Source organism: Acanthopagrus latus, chromosome 1 (genome assembly GCF_904848185.1).
Source record: "Acanthopagrus latus isolate v.2019 chromosome 1, fAcaLat1.1, whole genome shotgun sequence".
NCBI lineage: Eukaryota > Metazoa > Chordata > Actinopteri > Spariformes > Sparidae > Acanthopagrus > Acanthopagrus latus.
Window position 1 is genome coordinate 14,073,899 of NC_051039.1, and position 19,865 is coordinate 14,093,763.

The 19,865-nt window shown below is 42.5% G+C and overlaps 1 protein-coding gene across 4 annotated transcripts in view; it reads right to left on the bottom strand.

The window, feature by feature from the left end:
- The window catches only part of ndst3 (N-deacetylase/N-sulfotransferase (heparan glucosaminyl) 3), a 46,813-nt gene that overhangs the window by 15,718 nt on the left and 11,230 nt on the right, over positions 1-19,865 (bottom strand). For all 4 annotated transcript variants that reach the window (XM_037109912.1, XM_037109906.1, XM_037109926.1 and 1 more), the window contains exons 3-6: positions 17,156-17,243; positions 15,336-15,490; positions 12,924-13,109; positions 5,230-5,358 (exon numbers count right to left, since the gene is read on the bottom strand). In XM_037109912.1, coding sequence (XP_036965807.1) covers positions 5,230-5,358; positions 12,924-13,109; positions 15,336-15,490; positions 17,156-17,243 — 558 coding nt within the window. The remainder of the gene's footprint in view (positions 1-5,229; positions 5,359-12,923; positions 13,110-15,335; positions 15,491-17,155; positions 17,244-19,865) is intronic.

Sequence of the window (19,865 nt, forward strand, 5' to 3'; positions counted from 1 at the left end):
TGTGCGTGTGTGTGTGTGTGAGACAGAGAGAGTGTGTGTGTGTGTGTGTGTGTCTGAAAGCCTGTATGTGTTGATGAGCTGCCAAAGCCTTCAGTAGCAATCAGCAGGACCCCCGAGAAAGGGAAGGAAGGGAGTGGAAATGAGGCAAAAAAGAAGTGTTGAAAGATTCACACATGTGAGCAAAGTTAACATGAACAGGTTGAAAATTAGGGAAAAAAAGGAAGAAGGAGAGAGGGCCACCAGAGCCTTTGACGGGGAGAGGAAAGGTGAGGGCTGGGAGGGTGAGTAAAACAGCGGGTTGGGAGGGAGGCAGATTGTGCTGATATTTGGTGTTTGGCTAATAAGCTTAGTGGCAGAGCTAAGCGCTAAATGTCAGGCGTGATATATGTCTACAGCTCTGCTTATGTCAGCGCGACACACATTTATGCAAACATACACGTGCACACATAACGCCGATCCTTGGATGCTGCCACCCAAACACATGCGCTTGGGAGTGTGTTTGGGGGTGTGTGCTTGTGTGTGCGCGCCTGTATGTGCATCGCTTCCTCCCAGTATGTGTCTGGATTCTCAAGTGACACAAGATGCCGTGACCTGAAAATTAAATCTCAATCTGTCTGCCACCTTCTCACCCCACTCTTCTCCTCCCTCTCTCCTTTCAACCCCCTCCTCCCCCACCCCCTTCCTTTCTCTCGCCATCTCCCCGGCCATTTATTGGGGAATGACTTCTGCCCTATTGGCTGTTTGCAGAGTGTAGGTCGTCCAATCGATTGCCGAGCTTATGCGAGACGGGGAAGCTCGATGATCGCTGATGCAGCCCGCAATGATACAAAGGTGTCCGAGCGCGCACACACATACGGCGGGCGCACATGCACACACACACGTCCAATATGCTGGGTGTTGTCAGCGCTGAACCACCACAGGCCAAATGTGATTTAAAGTCATTGAATGAGAAGTGACAATGTTACCAATGTGCAGATCATCAAACAATAGGAAACCCCCCTGCGGGACTAAAGCAGCGAGCTACAGAACACTATTGATTACAAAGTGCACACACACTAATAAAAGCTTTTCCGTCTGCGAATGGAAAACATAGCAGGGAGAAGTGAGAATGAAATCATCAGCCCAGTGTGTGTGTGTGAGCATGTGTGAGAGTGCACGTACGTCGCGGCAGATAAGTCTCATTTAGCGCTTAAAAACGCTTTTATGTTTAATGGGTCTCTTCATTAAGAGATACAACAAGAGGAGAGTTTCATCTCTTATTACACTGATGAAGAAAGAGAGGCAGCGAGAGAGAAGAAGGACAAAAGATTGCGGAAAAAATGTAATTAGCCTCTGCGTGTTTCTGGCTTTCAAGAAGAAATTCAAACCCTTATGAAATGTATATGTGTGTGTGTGTGTGTGTGTGCGCGCGAGTGTGTGTGTGTTTGTGTGCGTGTGTGAAAGAGATAGAGAGGGACAGGGAGTGTGCAGAGGCGTCCCTCTTGGTTTGTGAGCTCATGCTGAGATGACATCACTGGCGGTGAGAGCAAAAATGCTGTCAGGTCCTTTGCGCTTTGAGTAGCTATCAACACACGCAGTTACACAAAAGTTGCACACACACACACGCACACACACAAAAAAAATACATAGGTACAGATAATGCTATGGAAATGATTCTGGCACTTATCACCACCCAGGGAACACACAGCCAGTCAAAGCAGAAATGAGGGGTACATTATAACACAAACTTCATGGGATATTCTTCAGACTGCTCCTTCCGAAATCCAGCATACAGTTCCAAAACAGAGGCATTTTAATGATGGAAAGTGTTTTTTCTTTAATGTAATTTGTATCACCACAAGAGTTAAGCCTAGAGAAGACCATGCATTGTGTTGAGTGTGTGTGCGTGTATCTGTCCCGGCAAATCCCCTATACTACTAGACGTGTGAATATTTTCTATGCAAATGACTGTATGCTCAACAACCTTGTGGTTAAGTATGGTAAACCTGCTTTATTGACTGGTCTGCTTTACACTGGCTTCTGACTGCTTACTCCTCTCAACTGGCTGACAGTTACAAGTGACTGACGACTGCTTCCGTTTGAGTTGTTTCGGCTGGGGACGCTCAATACGTTTTAGGGTGCTGATAGGATTACTACCAAGAGCTTATTCGTGTTATTGATAAGATCCAAAGCAGGAAAAAAAGTCAAGGCTCGCACCCTAAAGAGGGCTGTTTGTGCCGCTGCGCATGGGTTTCGACTTAGTCGAAGAAAAAAAGACAAACCATTGCGCAGGGCAGGTTAGCATAAATAACAACGGTCTTATTTCAAAGTATCAAGATGAGTATTGATTAAGGGGAGTCTGACAATATGGAAGATGAGAGGCCTTTGAGTGTACTGTATAATACAAGCTTCAAAAGGTCCTTGAGAGCACCAGTCAATGAATGAGCTATGGTGGTGTACAAATGTACACACGCACACATGAATGGATACCAAAGAGCACCTTCATCCCATTTTGCTTGAATTTCCACGCACTCCAGACTTAAATATTGACACAACTACACATGAACCTGTCATAAAAGCTTAGATTTACAGCTTGTCAGCAGTATTCATAATACAATCAGTATTGCAAAGGCATTTCCGACAATCTGTTGGGCTATTAACAAGGCTTAGTGCAACTGTCGGACGCCATTTTTGGCCTCAAAAAGTGACAGATGACAAAAATGTGGTCTTATCTAATTATCAATTCCGTACCCGATATGTTAGGATAAACTAAAGTCAGGCAGGATATGAGATGATTAATACCCCGTTTTTCATTATCTTGATGTTAAGCCACTGAGTTCACTCTTTTATATTGATTATAAAAATGTATCGCAAAAAATATATATAAAAGCCATTTTTAGTATATTTCTTCTGTTTTGAAATTAAACAAATTTACTTTTATATTGTCTAACATATCATAGAAATGGGTTTACCTGCATTCAATTTCGGTTTTAACCGGAATTTGTGGCTCAGATAAGATAACTGGATTGAATGAAAAAAAAAACAAGATCTTTTTTTTTTCCCAATCCAGTTATCTTGTCTGGGCTACAAATTATATCTATAATTGTATCTATACAGTGTCACATCACTGTTATATAATACTTATTCACTATTACCCAACTACCATCGTTATGAGCAACAGCAAGCTTTGAATTACAAAGGCTGCAATAAAGGTGTTCAGCACATGCAGCCTTCGGGTAGCTCTATGCTGGATATTTTGACGCCTTGAGTTTACAGAGCAGGAGTGTTTACGCGGCTCAGTCCAGCCATCATGTAGAAAGCTCCTCTCAGGGTCCTTGCAGGTGACTTTAGGAGCCAGAAGGCACTTCGCCAACACCCCCTGATGATCAACGCAGGGGAAGGTTTAAAAGGGGAGGTGATTTACTATAATTTTATAAGAGCTGTGATTTAATTCCATTCAAACTGTCTGTTTTAGTCTTTTTTTACAGACTGCATGCTCCCATGCCTGTAAAGACTCTTTCATCTATTATTATACCTCCTTCTAAATCTCCAGTAAAAGAAAATATTCTCATGTTACAGAGCCCGATCGGAATTGAAAAACCCTGGCATTTCCTTTTTACAAGGCACTTGAGGAAATCTGTAGCTCTGTTATATTCAACCTTCTCCACGACACGTGTGTTTGCACATGCTTTGCTTTTGGTTTTGCTGAGGGCCGTAAAAAGTATTAAGCCCTTATCACGATTTATCCATTGAAGCATGTTAAAAATTGATGGGAGAAGGACTTTTATAGGCACAGGTGACCATTTGTCTGCTACGTTTTCCTCTTTTCATGCCTTACTGTAACAAAACATTACAGGCAATTCAGCTCCGCAAATCACTTCACCTCACTTGGAGAGAAAAAAGGTAAATTACACTCACTCCAGCACCTAGCCTATTATTAGAAAAAAACATTGTCACTGTTAGGGGAAATGTAAAACACTTAATGTGATGTGTAACAAAAGACGAAATGGCTACCTGAGATGTTAGGAGCAGCCAAAATGATGCAATTAAAAGAGTTCTTTTGAGCCGCATATAAACTGGCTTTGCTGTGTTAACTGTCATCTGAGAGTGGAAAAACAAGCTCTTACAACATTTCTATGCAACTGTCATGTGTTATTATCATTTAGAAACAGTGAAAACATTGTACTCAAAGGAAGAAACAGGGACGCACTGATGTGTGGAGACAAAGAAGACAGACAGGACAAAAGAACAAAACATCTAAATAAATAAAACAGTTAAGAGTGGAAGACAGCAGACACGAAGGAGCGAAGGGAGAAATGAAAGAAATGAAGAAATAAAGACAAACAAAAAGAACTGAATAAAAGAGGAATGGCAAAAAAAAGAGGCAGCGAGACAGGGACAAAGTGGTGCAGAGAGAGAAGAAAGGGCTAGATTGGTTTGTTGTGCAAAGCTGCACTTGACTCTATGATGTTCGCTGAGTTCTGACAGCTCCTCTAGTTCAGCACTCCCCTACCTGACACTTCAATACAGCCTACTGCTGGTCTACGAGCAGCGCCGTGCGCCTCGGAGCTTGTGCACGTGCGCCGTCGGATTCAGACAGAGATTGTTCGGGGATAATTCCTGGGAATTTCGACGCCCACCTTTCCGACTGTGTGTCTGCACGCACATGTGAGCACGTGCGCGTGGATGAGCATCTTAACTGCTGGCAGAACCTAATTCTGTTCCTTAATTCAAAGGAGAATCGAGTTGAGTTGACACACACAGCAGGGTGTGAGCGAGAGGGGGAGGACGGCGGTGTGTGCAATTGCGTGCGTGCACGCCCGCGTGTGTGTGTGTCTGTGTGTGTGTATGTGACAGCAACCCCCCTGTGGTGAGACCTAATTTAAAGTGGGGAGATGAACACAGCTCCACTGTGAGAAGCAGCCCCTGACAGGAAAAGAGACAGACGCGCACACAAGCACACACACGTACACACACGCACACGCGCACACACACACACACACACACACACACACACACACACACACACACTTGCACAAAGCAAAAAACGAAAAGGAATGAACCAGACGCAGAGGAAGTTACCTCTACAGAGAAAGCGGGAAACCCAGTTTGCACCTCTTAAAGGTGCAAAAATCAAAATAGAAAGTAACAGTCCTTTCTATCTCTCACTTTCTATATCTGTTTGTATGTGCAAGTGTGTGTTTGAGTGTGTGTGTGTGTTATTGTTTGTGCATGGTGTCTCTGACTCACTGGATTGAGTAGCACAGTGAGAAACAGCTCTCCCCCACGGATGCTTTTGTCCAGTTCTTTAGGTCCACCAGGGTACTCCTTATAGTAGATGGTGTGAGTAAACAAGCCACACGTCTGACGAGGCAGCACCTACAGGCAAGCACATATACACACACACACACACACACACACACACACACACACACACACACACACACACACACACACACACACACACACAAAAAAGAGGACTGGTTAATATCTTTTGTATCTTCAGCTCACACAGGAATAAACAAGTGGTTTAGGAGAGTCAATAAGCAAACTATGATCCGCAGGTATTAAGAAGATATTCTCAGACATTAAAGCGTTTAGCATAAAAATGATAATCTGTTGTTTTCAGTGACTTATTAAATACGCCTCTTCTGATTTAGCAACACACACCTGTAATACTGTCGCTCTCACGATGGATGGTTTAAACCACAAAGCATCAAATCTGATGCAGAATTATCTCCTCTTTAATTCGGTGCCCTCCTCTTCTTTATGAAAACCTACATTACACACAATGCAACTCAAATACCAATAGTTTCTTTGAAGATTTAGGCAGGTTATGCTAGTAACAGCCAATGTGAGCTCAAGCTGCTCAACTCAAGCAGTGAAGAGGAGTTCACTAAAGAAGCACGGTGAGCACACGTGTTTATAACTCCATACCTCCACTTTGTTTTTGTTCTCACACTTGCAGTTTCCAAGTGACATCACTTGAAGACTACCGTCACCAGACTTTGTGCATCTCCCTCTGGAGCCACAAAAGGCTTTACGAGACTTTGTCACACATGCAGTAGTACTCCCCAAGACCTGTAAACACACTTTGATGTGTAAAATCTTTGGAGTTCCCCTTTAGGCGGCATATGAACCCGCTGTGATACGACGCTTTGAGATTAAAACAGCCAGTTCTGTGCAAAGTCTTTCAAACTTGTGATTACTCACCTATTTCAAGGCCGACGTACAAACAAACCAGGTACAAATCATCCGACTAACGGCATAAAAGCTGACAGATGGGAGGATGAACTGTATGGCTATGGAGTCATGCTTGTCTACAGAGAAGCAGAGAGCCGAGTGGGTCAGGAATATTCCTCTGTTGTGTCATCCAGCATATGGTAATGCCACCTATCACAGGTGCCAATTCTACAGATGTTTCGAGTCACATCCTTGTAGAGGGTAACAAAGCTTTTTCACACCAGTTATTTGTACTATCATTATTATCATGAGATAAAAAGGTACAATACATACACAATGATCTGCTTATGTGGGTGCTCAAGCTCTAGGACACAGTATTCACAGTACTCTGCATGCTGGCTCATTTGCTCCCCTTACTGGGACACTCGGACCCGTCATTAAATGTCATCAACATGTCTGCTGTAAAAAGCTCTTCAAGAGTGGAATTATCGCTGTAAGAGGGCACACCGTCCAACCAAGATGTTTTTTTTAATGCAGATACATTGATTTTTTTTTTGATTTGCACAGGTGAAGTTGGACAGACAGTTATTTGACAGTTATTTTTCCTTTTTTCTTGTAGTGTAACAAATCCATCTAAATTGTTTTGGTGTGAGTTGCCGAGTTTTGGCCATGGAAGATGTCTGCCTTCTCCCAAATATGACGGAATTAGATTGGTGCTCAAAGCACCAAACACGCTAATGTCTCTGTCCAGAAATCACAACACAGTTACTCAAGATGCCCCCAAACTTTGTTGGGAGCAGTTTCATGTCGCAGAAGGAAGCATCTACTCGTGGACGAGAGGCTAGCTAACCGGGATCGCTACCGTGACATTACATCTCAGCCAAGGAGGCTACGCCAATTCCACGAATGCCTGGTTGTCCCTCTGCAGATGTTTTGGTGAAAGTAATGCAAAAGCAGTGTAACGCATTACTCTGCACAGATCGTAATATTGTTAAGAAACATACTACTTTCCAATCATATTAACGAGTAATGTGTAATATAGTGCACATTAGAAGTAACTTGCCCTGGTTTGACAGAAAAGTAAAAAGGTCCTACATGAAACTGCCCAACCAAAACAAGGTCTGTGGATTTATCTTGAGTAACCAGGTCATGATTTCTAGAAAGAGCCACTGCTGTTGAATTTTTCAAGCGTCTCTTATTTCGCTTGGAGCTGCACAAGCAGAGCACCTTCTAATTCCAGTATATTCAAGAGAAGGCAGAGATTTCTATGACTGATATGCAGCTCAACCCAAAATCAATCTAGATGGACACAAAGCACTGCATGCGAGAAGAAAAGTATGTATTTGTGATTTTGGGGGGAACTGTCCCTTTAAACATTTCTGTGTCACTGTTCCAATGTTTTTTTTGTTTTTTGTTTTTTTTCTTCCTCACCTACACCTGTTTAGTATTTTGGTGACTCACTGTTTACCAAGGCAGGAGGAGATGATAATGGATTACTTTTAATCCAGCCTCAAGCAGGTGCGCCACGCTCGCTTGGCCATGTTAATACCAAAAGCAACACCGCCACGCCCCGTGTGGGCTGCATGCTCTGTGCCCTGATTGATAAAAGCTGGGACGCCGATGTCAGTTCCTCAAATTCTCTCCACCACTGTGGAGAAATGTAACAATTTTATGGTTCGACAAGGTTTTAAAAAGTGAGAGCAACAACTGATTTAACGGCAGTGACATAATTTCTTCTTTTTTTTTTTTTAGGCTTTAACGTCTGAATGATCAGGGAGTCTTTACAGCTTGCCTCAACTGTAGAGCAAGTATTTGGCAAAAAGACAATTTTTTTTTTTAAAGCCGTAAAAAATGAAAAATAACGTTCACGAGAAGATATATACACAAGTAACAGACGGCCGGTTTCCAGCGTTAAACAGCTGATGAATTAATGGATTTTTTATGAGGTCATTAAATGAATTAAATGACGAGAAGAGAAGAAGAACGGCGGAGAGGAGAAGAAGAAGGTCTTTATTGTGAACTCCTTGCGGAGCACTTCTCCGTGTGAAATAGAGAGTTAAGGCTGGAAGCGCAGATATTGGTTTATCTATAAAACACTGCAGACTCGTTCACACTCTCACAGACACACACACACACACACACACACACACACACACACACACACACACACACACACACACACACACACACGAGAGAGAGAGAGGGGGGGGGAGAAGGCCACCAGAGCCACAGACACTCAGCACTATTTCACCAAACCAATTATCCACAGAGCTATAGCTCAAACTGATATAGTACATTTTAAAAAGAAATACACACACACACACACACACACGCGCACATGCCACACGCACACAACCCCCCCCACACCCAAACACCCACACAAGTATGCATGTTTGCGCGTACACAGACGGACACACACACACACGGGCACAATCCCATATCTCAGTCTGATTTGTTCTGATACTGTGGGTCCAGTGGGTGGCTCTCAATCTGCTGACAGAGACACCCAAACACCAATTTTACAGCCTTAAGACAACTTCCTGTCCTCCTCGGAGCAAACAAAGATGGAGCGAGAGGCAGGGGGGAAGGAGATTAATAGACAGAAATTGCGAGAAAAATTGGAAGCGAAAAAAATGTGAGAGGTAAAGAAAACGGGGGAGGCTGTGAGCGATGTCCCCGAGTAACTTTACGAGAGGTCAGGAGGCGAGATGAATTATCGGAATCTAAAAGCTCACCGGCTGGTTCATAGTGAAATGATTTAAAGTTGCACATGCAGGAGACACGCACGCACGCACAGAATCCGCCTCTCACAAACATGTTCCGTCTGCATGAGCTAAGTTTTGCCTCTGTGCTCCCCTGTCTTAATATATTGAATGGTGATTGCTAATACATATCAGAATCACCTGGAGGTTCACCAAATCACTTGTGGCGTAACTTCCACATGATGTTTGTCAGCAGGTGTCGTGCTTTTTTTTTTAAATTTCGATGCTCAAATTCCTTTTTTTCCCTCTTTCTGTCTTCAAACAATCTCATCTTAAGGTACATTTAGAAGCTGTTTTTTGGAGCTGTTGATCATTAGAGGGTACCAGCAAACATTAAGGTTTCAAAATACAAGAGTTTTGTTTGTTTTTTGCTGCCGGGGCTGGGATGGTGCATTACCGTAAATTACCAAATAAAAGCCAGGTTTCAATTAACCGCAGGGTCCCCTTTAAACGCCGGTGCAGGTGTATATTTTGATAAATAACCGCCGATTCCAAATAAATGCCCAGTCTAATTTATTTCTTTAAAAAATCAAGGAAGAAGACGTGACCACTGACACTGCATGGTTTTCTTCTTCACCTTTTTGACGTGTTGAGCTTGCTTTCTGTCAGTAAATATCACATTTATGATCGCCATGGCTCCAGTGCAGCAAAAAAAAATGAATAGTACGACTTGAAATTCAAACTTTCTGTCGTATATATGCAGAGGAAAACTCAGGATCAGCAAACGGGTACACCACGAGAGTGTGTCCCGCAAAATGATCAGGGCGATGGCGAAACAAATGTACGCCACCGTGAGTGACAGCAGAGATGAGGAGTTTGCCGCGAGTGCTGCTGAGCAAGATTTTTGTGAGGAACGTTTTAAGGTATGACATTCAATAGAAAGGCATAATATAAATTCATCAGGGGGAGATGGCAGTGGGTGTCCCGGGGGTCACTGTTGGGTGCGGGACTAAGTGCCATATCATTTCAATTCACAGAGCTGTCCCTCCCAGATATGTTCATAATAACATTTTCCTCAGATAGTTAAATACAGCTCAAGTGTACTAAATATTGTTACTGTCTTTTCTAAGTGAGCATGTAAACTAGCTGGCATCAGAGCAGGGCAGCCTCCCCGGAGAGTCTCTACAAGAGCGATGGGATGTTTCCCTCTGGGCATCTTCACTCTCTTCACATCCCGACAAAGCCGAGCGACCAGGAGACTCCCCACGTGACCAGCACTGAATCTGATTTGCATGTGTCCTTGCTCCCCTTCCACCGTGTTTATTCCAGCCAATAAAAAAAAACAACTACAGACTTGATTATTATTTGAAAGACCGTCAGAGTGAAAACAAAAACAATATTTGGAGAGCAGCTGCATCCATCACTGGGGTCGTTGGTGAAGGGTTTAATTTCATCTCAGCCTGTACTTTTTCTTTTTCGGCTCTCTCTTCAGAAACAAACTTTTCGTCTTCTGTAAAACAAAAATTAGTTGTTTTTTTTATTTCTGCCACTCTGTTCTTTGTCATTTCACCTCCTGTCTTTCCTTCTCTCTGTCTTTGTGATGCATTGCGTGGTGAAGTGTTGAATGTGCTCTTTTGTTGCTCGCTTGTTATTTAATTTAGCGATTCGACGGCGCTTCTCAATACCTCCCTATTGATAATGTATAATAACACATTATAGCCTGTCAAACTGTCGCCACGTCATTGTACTGAAAGAAAGTAGGATTAAGTGGCTGTCTTTTATGACGCCGTGACGAGGCGTCAAGAAATGAAAGCGGACTTTTCCAGGACTGATTAGGAAATTGACATAGCTGTCTGTTCAAATGGTTTGCTCAACACCCAAATGCAGCGGAACAACATGGACTGGTAATTTTGGTGTCAGATTTGATTGGTTCTTTTGTCAATAAGGGAGCAGTTGTGCACACTGACAGAGAGCCTGACTGACAGGTGAATGGGGAGGACGAGGAGGAGAAGGAGGAGGAGGAGGAGGAGGAGGAGGAGAGACAGAGGGAGGGATGAAGACAACTTGCTTAGGTGGGAATGAGTGACGAGAGTTTTATTCTGTTGCTGTCTCAAACAGTGACTGATGAATTATTTATTGGAGCATGAAAGTGTAAAAGTGCCCTCATTACTCGATCTTTATTCCGCAATGCACATCCTGCACATATACAAATACACAAATGCACACACACAGAAACTCTCACCCCCTCCCAGCCGCATTGGGAAGCCATTAAATATTGAATCAACATGGAGCTGAGCGTTCTGTGGTGAGACGAGGTCAAAGAATTCATATCACACACACACACACACACACACAGACACACACACACACACACACACGCGTGCACACACAGAGGTTGCGCACCGAGCACAGCATTATTGATTTTCTGTTTAAGACCGCAAGAAACAATCAGCACACAATTTACTATTCAGCAAACACTTATTTGCACAAAGAGACAGTAGATAAAAAGTCTTTCTCAAAGTGAGATAAAGGAAGAAAAGCGGCCAGACAGCAGATCCAAACAGATTTCGTGTCTGAGCCCTTCTGCATTCAGGAGTCGCAGCGAAGAATTTACAATTCATGGTTTTAATTTCAGTCAGATTAATTAAGCAAATCGTTTTCCCCTACTGGCGGGCGGCAAGGACGCTGCGCAACTTTGAGCGTTCGGTGTGATTCATGATTTCCGCATGCTTTGCAGGGGCCGTGTTCAGAAAAGAACCTGATAGAAAAACTAGATGCACTCTGTTGTGATATTTATCATGCTTATCTGACGCACCTCGCAGACAACAAACACATGTCTCTCCAGTGTCGGCCTGGCAAACATATTTTATGAAACGTGTCTACGAACAGCACACTGAGTTGGCTCTAGGGATGCCCACAACCATCATCTGTGGAAAGAACAGCCAGATCATTACTAACTCTACATCTAGAAGATAAAACAAAGGTACATAAATATATGAGGTAATCATAGAGATGTTTGCCTGAAAAATACAGTTTGAATTGAGAAACGTGACGGCCGTTTTTATTTTTCAGCGAACGAAAAAATAAGATACTCAATGGTGAACATCCAGCAGTTAGCTGTGACTGGAGTAATCAATTATCGTCTATGTGCAGAAACATGTTAGCTGATCAAAGTGCATTCATGGATGTGGATGAGCACACTTTAGCGTGTATGAGCCTGCAGCAGTTAGAGCCGCAACGGTGCATATATTAGTCCATGAAAAGGAGACCGATCGGCAACTAATTTGATGATCGATGTATTTTAATTAAATTGTTTCTGTCATTCTTTTCAACAAAAAAGGGCAAACCTTTGCTCATTCCAGGTTCTCAAATGTGGGAATTCACCATTTATGATAGTGGAAGAAGAGTCTTTGTGTTTTGGGCTGTTTGGTGAAAACAAAATAGATGCAATAGGAAGGGCTCCGCAAAATGTGTCCATGCGTTTTTGATATTGTATTGTATTCACTGCATTGTACTCATTTGTAGCAAATGTGTCACATCAGTTGTGGTGATATTATAGCCAACAAGGCTGCCAAACGGCCGACCACCATTCAAGTTACACCAGTGGATATTTTTGAGGACACCTGGGGATATTTCTAGCCACTTTTTGAATAACATAACAGGGTGTGTGTTAAGGAGACGTTTTTTTGGGGCGACCTAAACAGCTACTTTTCACAGGAAAGACAGACCAACTCCAGCCGAGATCATCGTGACCAAAACAGGTATTTGAAACCAAACCGTGATGTTTTCCTAACCCTGATGTTTGCGCCTAAACCTAACCAGGGCTTAAGTGCAGCACTGTGATGAAAGAGAAATAGAAAATTAAACCTAAACAAACTTCGGCTGCACAATGAAGAAAGGTTAAGCTCGAACTTATCTGTGCTTTTGTGAAACTTACTTAGCTGACATTTATTCTAGGTTTACTCTAGGTTGATCGATAATGAAAACACTTGTTAGCTGCAACTCCAGCAGCAAAGCTCATGCAGCCCCGAGGCTTTTTTCTCTTTGTTGTCTCCTCACCATGATGTTATTGTGGATGAAGCCCTTGCGGTAGCGGGCAGGTTTGAGGTGCGGGTACTCTTCCGTGCTGGTGACCTGGATGTTCCACACACGCCTCCAGGCCTTGTACAGCTGCAGGTGAACCGGGTAGACACCTGAGTGGTGAGGAGCCACGGCGTAGCCCATGTCCACCGGGATGTTGTGCTCCTGTGGGTGGAGGACATACATACACATACACGGAGATGTGAGGGTTGTACACATAAACACTTGCACATTTACAACTCTGACAAAGGACATGGCAGCACATAAACACAAAGTCCGACCTTGCAGGAGAAGGTTTGTGTTTGTTACGATACTGGCCTTCGGGTTGGAAATTAAAAAATATATATATTTTGTGCGAGCATGTGTGTGTGTGTGTGTGTGTGTGTGTGTGTGTGTGTGGTGAGGGTGAATGGATGTTGGGCGCATCTCTGCAGACTGATGGTGTTGTCCTTCGCGCTGACATACACCTACACACACTGTCAAAGCTAAGCATCAGCAGTCAGGGGATGAGGGAGTGGAGTATGTATGTGTGTGTGTACAATAGAGGTTAGGGATCAGACTTTATGATCACGTTCACCTTCAACAACATGAACCAACTCGCACGCTGGCGCCACCCCTTCACTGTGTTGTATGTGCCGACACACGACTCTCCGGTGCGGTCATACAAATCATCTCCGCTTGTACACACACACACACACACACACACACACACACACACACACACACACACACGCACGCACGCACACACCCCCAAACACACACACTAACAAAGCAGAGGAAAAAACAAGGCAGAGCAGAGCAACAAAAGTACCTTGTGGACTTCAGATTATACAGGAGACATTAAACAGGGCTCAGGTGCGCCCATCAAAAGTGCACCAGTCCCTAACTGCGATATTAACGGTTTGTTTGTTTTGATTCAGATAATTAGCACTTGACAGTAAACTCCCTCCAAAAGCGCTCTTATTGCTGAAGACGGAAGAACGGCTCTTCGGCTTAAAAATGTGTTCACATGCGACTCATTTGCATCAACAAACATGTTCAGCGGGAAGAGTAATTCTATCCTGATTGTGCATTTATCAACAAAACAAAGGCATATTTATTTTTGCACGCATCTGCAGAACATCCACCGTCAATATCTTTCATGTTCTTCTCCCTGCAGGGCTTGTGGGGAGGATAAGATCCCTTTAAAACTGGACAAAAAACCCCCAAAAAACCCACTAGCATCTGTCTTTTGTCGTCATTGTGAGAGGGTCTAATCTGCAGTCGGTCCAGGGTCAAATGACGCAGTATATCAATGGGTGTTTATCTGCTCCAGCTCCGATCGGAACTAAAACATCCAGTAGGACAGGATCACAACAGACCGATAACTGATAGTAACCTGCTTCTCATGGGCGACAGATAAGTTAACTTATAATTTTCAAATTTTTTCATTCAAAAACAAGATCCCTTTCTGGACTGCACATCCCTAATAGGATGTTTGTGTGTATGCGAGTGTGTTGTATTCCTCTGAAATTGTAAAAAGCATTCACACACTTGGCTCTGCAACCTACTGTATCGTAGTGTGTAGATGCTCTGCTTGTAAAGACGAGCCAATCGAAGAAGCAGTTTGGCTTCAGATTTTCGTCTCTATTTAATTTCAACATATATCATATATTATTTATAAATGTACCAATATTGGACCAATAATCTTTAGATCAATTTATTTTATTTACACTAAAGCAGTGCTTGAACATCATTCGTCTGGCACTGAGTCTGAACGAGAGGCTGAAGTTAAAACCATCGTATCACTGGCACTGGCCTCCATCCTGTTTTCGAACATTACCTGTTTTCTGGTCCGTTCGTGACACTGAATGTGACACACCAGGAAAACAAAAACAAAATCAAATTAAAAAACACAGAGAGGCAAACTCGTCGACTGGCAATGCAAGGAGGAAGTGAGTCACCGCCTATTTTTAGCAGGCTTACCCGAATTGAGAAAAAAAAACAACCTTAATGTAAGCGTTAATTTTGGTGTAAAAATGGGATGAGACATTTTAAACCGAACAACACGTAAGACGGGATGTGAAACCCAGATTCTCGTCCTTTGGTGTAGGAATGTCATAATCCAAGCTGCTGTCCTAGTACACATACAATGTATCTCATTTTTTTTCTCTAAAACAGTTCCAGCAAATTTACCTGTGAACATCACGTCTTTAATCTGCTGTGGAGGGGAAATAACAATTACTAACAGCAGCAGACGTCCTTGAAGAAAACACAATCATGGGAAGCGAGCGTGATTAAAAGGACGCGCGAAAGACGAAGGCAACAACGGAATAGACAGCTGCAGGAAATGTGTGCGAGTGCATGCGTTGTGCGTGTGTGTGTGTGCGTGCGTGCACATGTGCTTCTCACCAGTGCAAACTCCTTGTTGAGGACCATCTGCTCCAGCAGTGAGGACTCGTTGTGGAAGAGGTGAGGCTGCATGTGGCTCCACATGTGGGGGAACCACCAGAACTCATCCACATACTTCAGCAGCAAATCGTCTCCTTCATCCTCCTCAACAGTGCCTGCAAGCGCGCACACACACACACACACACACACACACACACACACACACACACACACACACACACACACGCACGCACACATATGCAAGGGCAAAAGGACGAGAAACAAGATGTATAAATGCACGCCGCATGAAGATTGAGAGCAGATGAAAAAAGTGTCGGCATACACAACTTCTCTCCGGTGTAAGGTGAGCGTATTTCACCAAGCAACTGGCTTGTTTTTAAGTTGCGCTGCTAAATAAGGTGGCAGCCAGATACCATGGTGATGAAAAGAGAAACCATAGAAATAACAGATGCTATGGTAATATGTTCTGTTCTGTGTCAGAGTCCTCCTAATTATAATTAGGTGTTCAGTCTCACCTCAGTTTTTTTCTTCTCTAGACTATCCTCCTCCTTTGTTCTCTCGCTGCAGATTTAGACACTTTAACTAGAGAATCAATAAAATCTGTCCTTGCAGCCGCAACGGTGCTCTGGACGTGCAGCACTATGTCAGAGCCTCGCAAATATGCTTTTATCAATACTACTGCATAACTCTAAATCTGGAGATCATATGAGATAACAGAAAAAAAGATTGTTTTATGATGAATTATCACATAAACTCAGCACAAGCTATAGCAACTGTGTGGATTTGATTGGTCCCTCTGAGACCACCCCTTTGTTACACGTTTTGTTTTTCAGGGTTGACCTTAAGACGTCTTGACGCAGTTTATTCACATATATGCTTATCACGGTAAATAAAGACACATCGAGTTGATTGTAATGAACAAATCTAAATTAAATCATTTCCTGCCTTTTGTCATCTTAACATAACCTTTATTTAACAAAAATACATGACCTCGCTGATCAAGGTAATTATCTGCTATCAAGCTGTAAAGAGTTATCATGTATTTTATGTTCAGTCAATTTATTCTTAGTGAACTGTGAAACATTCTGTTCTGGTGCTGTGTCAGTGCCTTGTTTCAAATCTATATCTATACATCTATATATATATATATATATAAAAAAATTTCTTATTTAATTTCTTATTTAGTATTTTTTTTGCAGTGATCCCTAATTCAATAATTAAAACTACTCCCAATAAAGTTTTGCGTATGTCGGGTCACATATAGGCCAATACAGATATATCTATGATAGGCCACCAACATCCACCAAAAATATCAGCAGCCGACATATTGTCAGACTTAGTATTAGAGAAAGAAATTTCAACTTCCACATAATACTATTAATAAGCTTTTTTTTTTACTCAAACTAACACTGGGTAGCCTCCAAATACATTTTTCAATTGATGGATTGCGCCATCAAATGTTCATGTGAAAATCTCTATTTAAAAAAACAGATTCATCCTCCATCCTTCATCATGAGACCAACTGATATATGAGGATGTTGTAGCGCCACAAGGGCTGAGCATAATGTTTGAGGAAAAAAAGATGTTTCGGTATTAAAAGTGGAAATGAAAGATAAAATGAAAACAAATCATACACAATAAACTTGAATGGAAACCAAAGGGTAGCTCTTATTTATCGAAAGACCTTAACCTGCTGGCATTTTGAGTCAAACCCACTGAAATGAATACAAGTATATAATGCATGAATCAATCCATACAGAACACCTTTTTGCACAGTATATTTTTATACATATGATATGTCTTATGCCTACTGAACCCACCTGTGTGGTAGAACTTTCCAGAGAAGCCCAGGTTGAAGGTGAAGTTGGAGATTTGAGAACGCAGCTGCCTCTGAGTATCGAGGAGAGCCTGGAGATCGAAAAGAAATGGAGCCATTAATAAATGTATAAAATGTGACATATAGAGATGTCAATATTTGAATTTGCCTCTATTAACTATTTATTTACTTTCATGTTTTATATATTAGTTCATTCATTTTTGATTTTTTTTAAAATATGACTGATATATCTAATTTTGAACATGAACAATAAAAAGAAAAACAACCGTGAAAGGCTTGTTTTATTGATGTATTTAATTGATTGTTTTATTTTGATTTTGGCGCCATCAATCCTCCATACACGCGCTCCAGTCACTGTTCCTGTCCTTAAAGTTACCTCAGCCTCTGGTTTCAATACTTGAATCGGGATTTTCTCCACTTATTTAATGACTTCATTAGTTTACTGGCCTTTAAACAAAGACTCTGTAATGAGTGTTAACTAAAGAGAGTTGCACTCTCGCGCACACAGTCACACACACCGACAGTAATGCGAGTTAATGAAGGTCAGTGCATTAGTAGCCTCTGGAGGGTGGACTAATAACCCCCGCACACACTCCTCCCTACTCATCATTCTCTCCATCCATCCCTAACATTACCAAGTGAAACCCTGCATCCTCCCTTCCTCTCTCCCCCCCTCCCTCCCTCCTTCGCCCCTTTCTTCCTGACTCTCCCTTCTATTCTTCCATCTTCCTGCTTCTGAGAACCTGCAGTCGCCCCCTCTGCTCCCCCCTTCCCCATTTGTCTTCCACCACCTCCACCCCACCCTTCTCTGAACCTCCATCTCTCCCCTCGCCTGCGCCGTGAAAATGTCACATTCTCAGGAGACGGGGCTGCTCTAATTTGAAAGGAAGGCTGAAGCAGCACGGAGGAAAGATCGCTCTCTCCCCCTCTTGCTCTTCCTCTCGCACTCTCCCATCCTATCTTCTTGCCACCGCTGCACTTCTCGCCTACAAAAAATATTTTGTTTGTGTATGAAAGTCTTATAATTCTCTGTATATTTCAGTCGGTCTGGGTGTTTGTGCTGGGCTACGAGCCACATCTCTATTACCAATCTTTGTCATGCTGCTTTTAATCGATCCCCAGGAACCCCGCCTGATTTACGAGACCTGAGCAGCTGATGTCAGAGCAAGGAATCAGCTCCAGGCAGTTTCTCTTCACCCTCTCTATTCCTCTGTGTATGAGTGTGTGTGAGTGTGTGTGGGTGTGTGTGTGTGTGTGTGTGTGTGTGTCCCAAGTTAACAAATATACAGACACATGCACAGAGTGTCTTCATTAGCTCTAATCTAATGCTGTTGAAGATGGCTGCATGCTGACAGATGTGCACAGCTCCCTAATCTGATCCCCTGTCTCCTCTGTTATGACATCCTCTACATCTCCTCTACACACACACACACAAGCGTCCACGCACACGCAGGCAGGCGTGTGTGGATGCAAAGATTTAAGAATTAAATTAAGTTTGCAGCTGAGCTCTTTGCATTGTAACTCAATATAAACTCCCCGATGCACTTGGTCAAAATGCATTATTAACGTGTGTGTTGCTATCTGTGAGGGTCGGCGTAGGTGTGTGTCCAAGCGTGCAGTAAATTAGTTTAAACATCTCATCTGTATTCTAGCTAACATCCGTAGCGGAAAAACAGAGGAGCCGCGCAGGACACTTTTCTGATGTGTCAGAGTCACTAATGACCGTACAGGTGCTCCTGCATGTTCTGCTATCACAGCAGACATTTTGTCGCCTGGACAGCAATGCTACGGTGCTGCATTCAGGGCTGCTCCGTCATCCCAGGACCGCTAATTGACTCTGGCGCTGACAAATCCAGGACATCAAAAAAAGGCAAACATTAATGTTGATCTTGGCCATTTCTGACATTTAAGTTTTTGTGTGTGTGTGTGTGTGTGTGTGTGCGTGTTCAGCAGCCAAAATCTCACACTAACAAGGAGTCTCAAAACACTCCCTGTTTGCAACCGCAGCGCTAATTATGAAACTTTCACAGGCTACAAATTGCTCACTGTGATAGATCTGCTTTCTCAGGTAAGTTTCACAATGCAGCAGAGTGGTTCACACACCACTGAAAAGACGTTTTATGTAATGTAAGCTGCCTGTAATAAATACACTTGTCAGTTCACTGTCTACAGATTACTGGTTGTATTTCAGTTTTGAAGGCCAACTATCATCCTGGGGGAAACAATGAAGAGGACATTTCTAGCAAGTTAACCATTGTAAAAATAATAATAATAATAATAATAATAATAATAATAATAATAATAATAATAATAATAATAATAGTAATAAACTGGATTTAACATTTGTATTAACATTTTATTCATTTTTTTTTACCTGTATTTTCATATGAAGTTCTCTGGGTATTTGGGAGTAAATAACAGCTTTATTCCAAATATTAAGCTTCAAAATATTCTAAACTTTGCCTGTTGTAACTCAGCTCAGAGTTTTGGGTGACTTTATCAAACTTTATCCATTGTCTCTTCAACAACACTGTATCTCCACTCTTACAGGTTTTCGTAGTCTACATTCTGCATCATTAAGTTTAGGAGTTTATTTTTTTTTTTGTATCCTCGTTTGCATCCTTTCCATAAGGATTGTACTTGGGAAAAAGACTCCCGCACACTGTCCACTTCACTTGCAATCAAGTTTAACG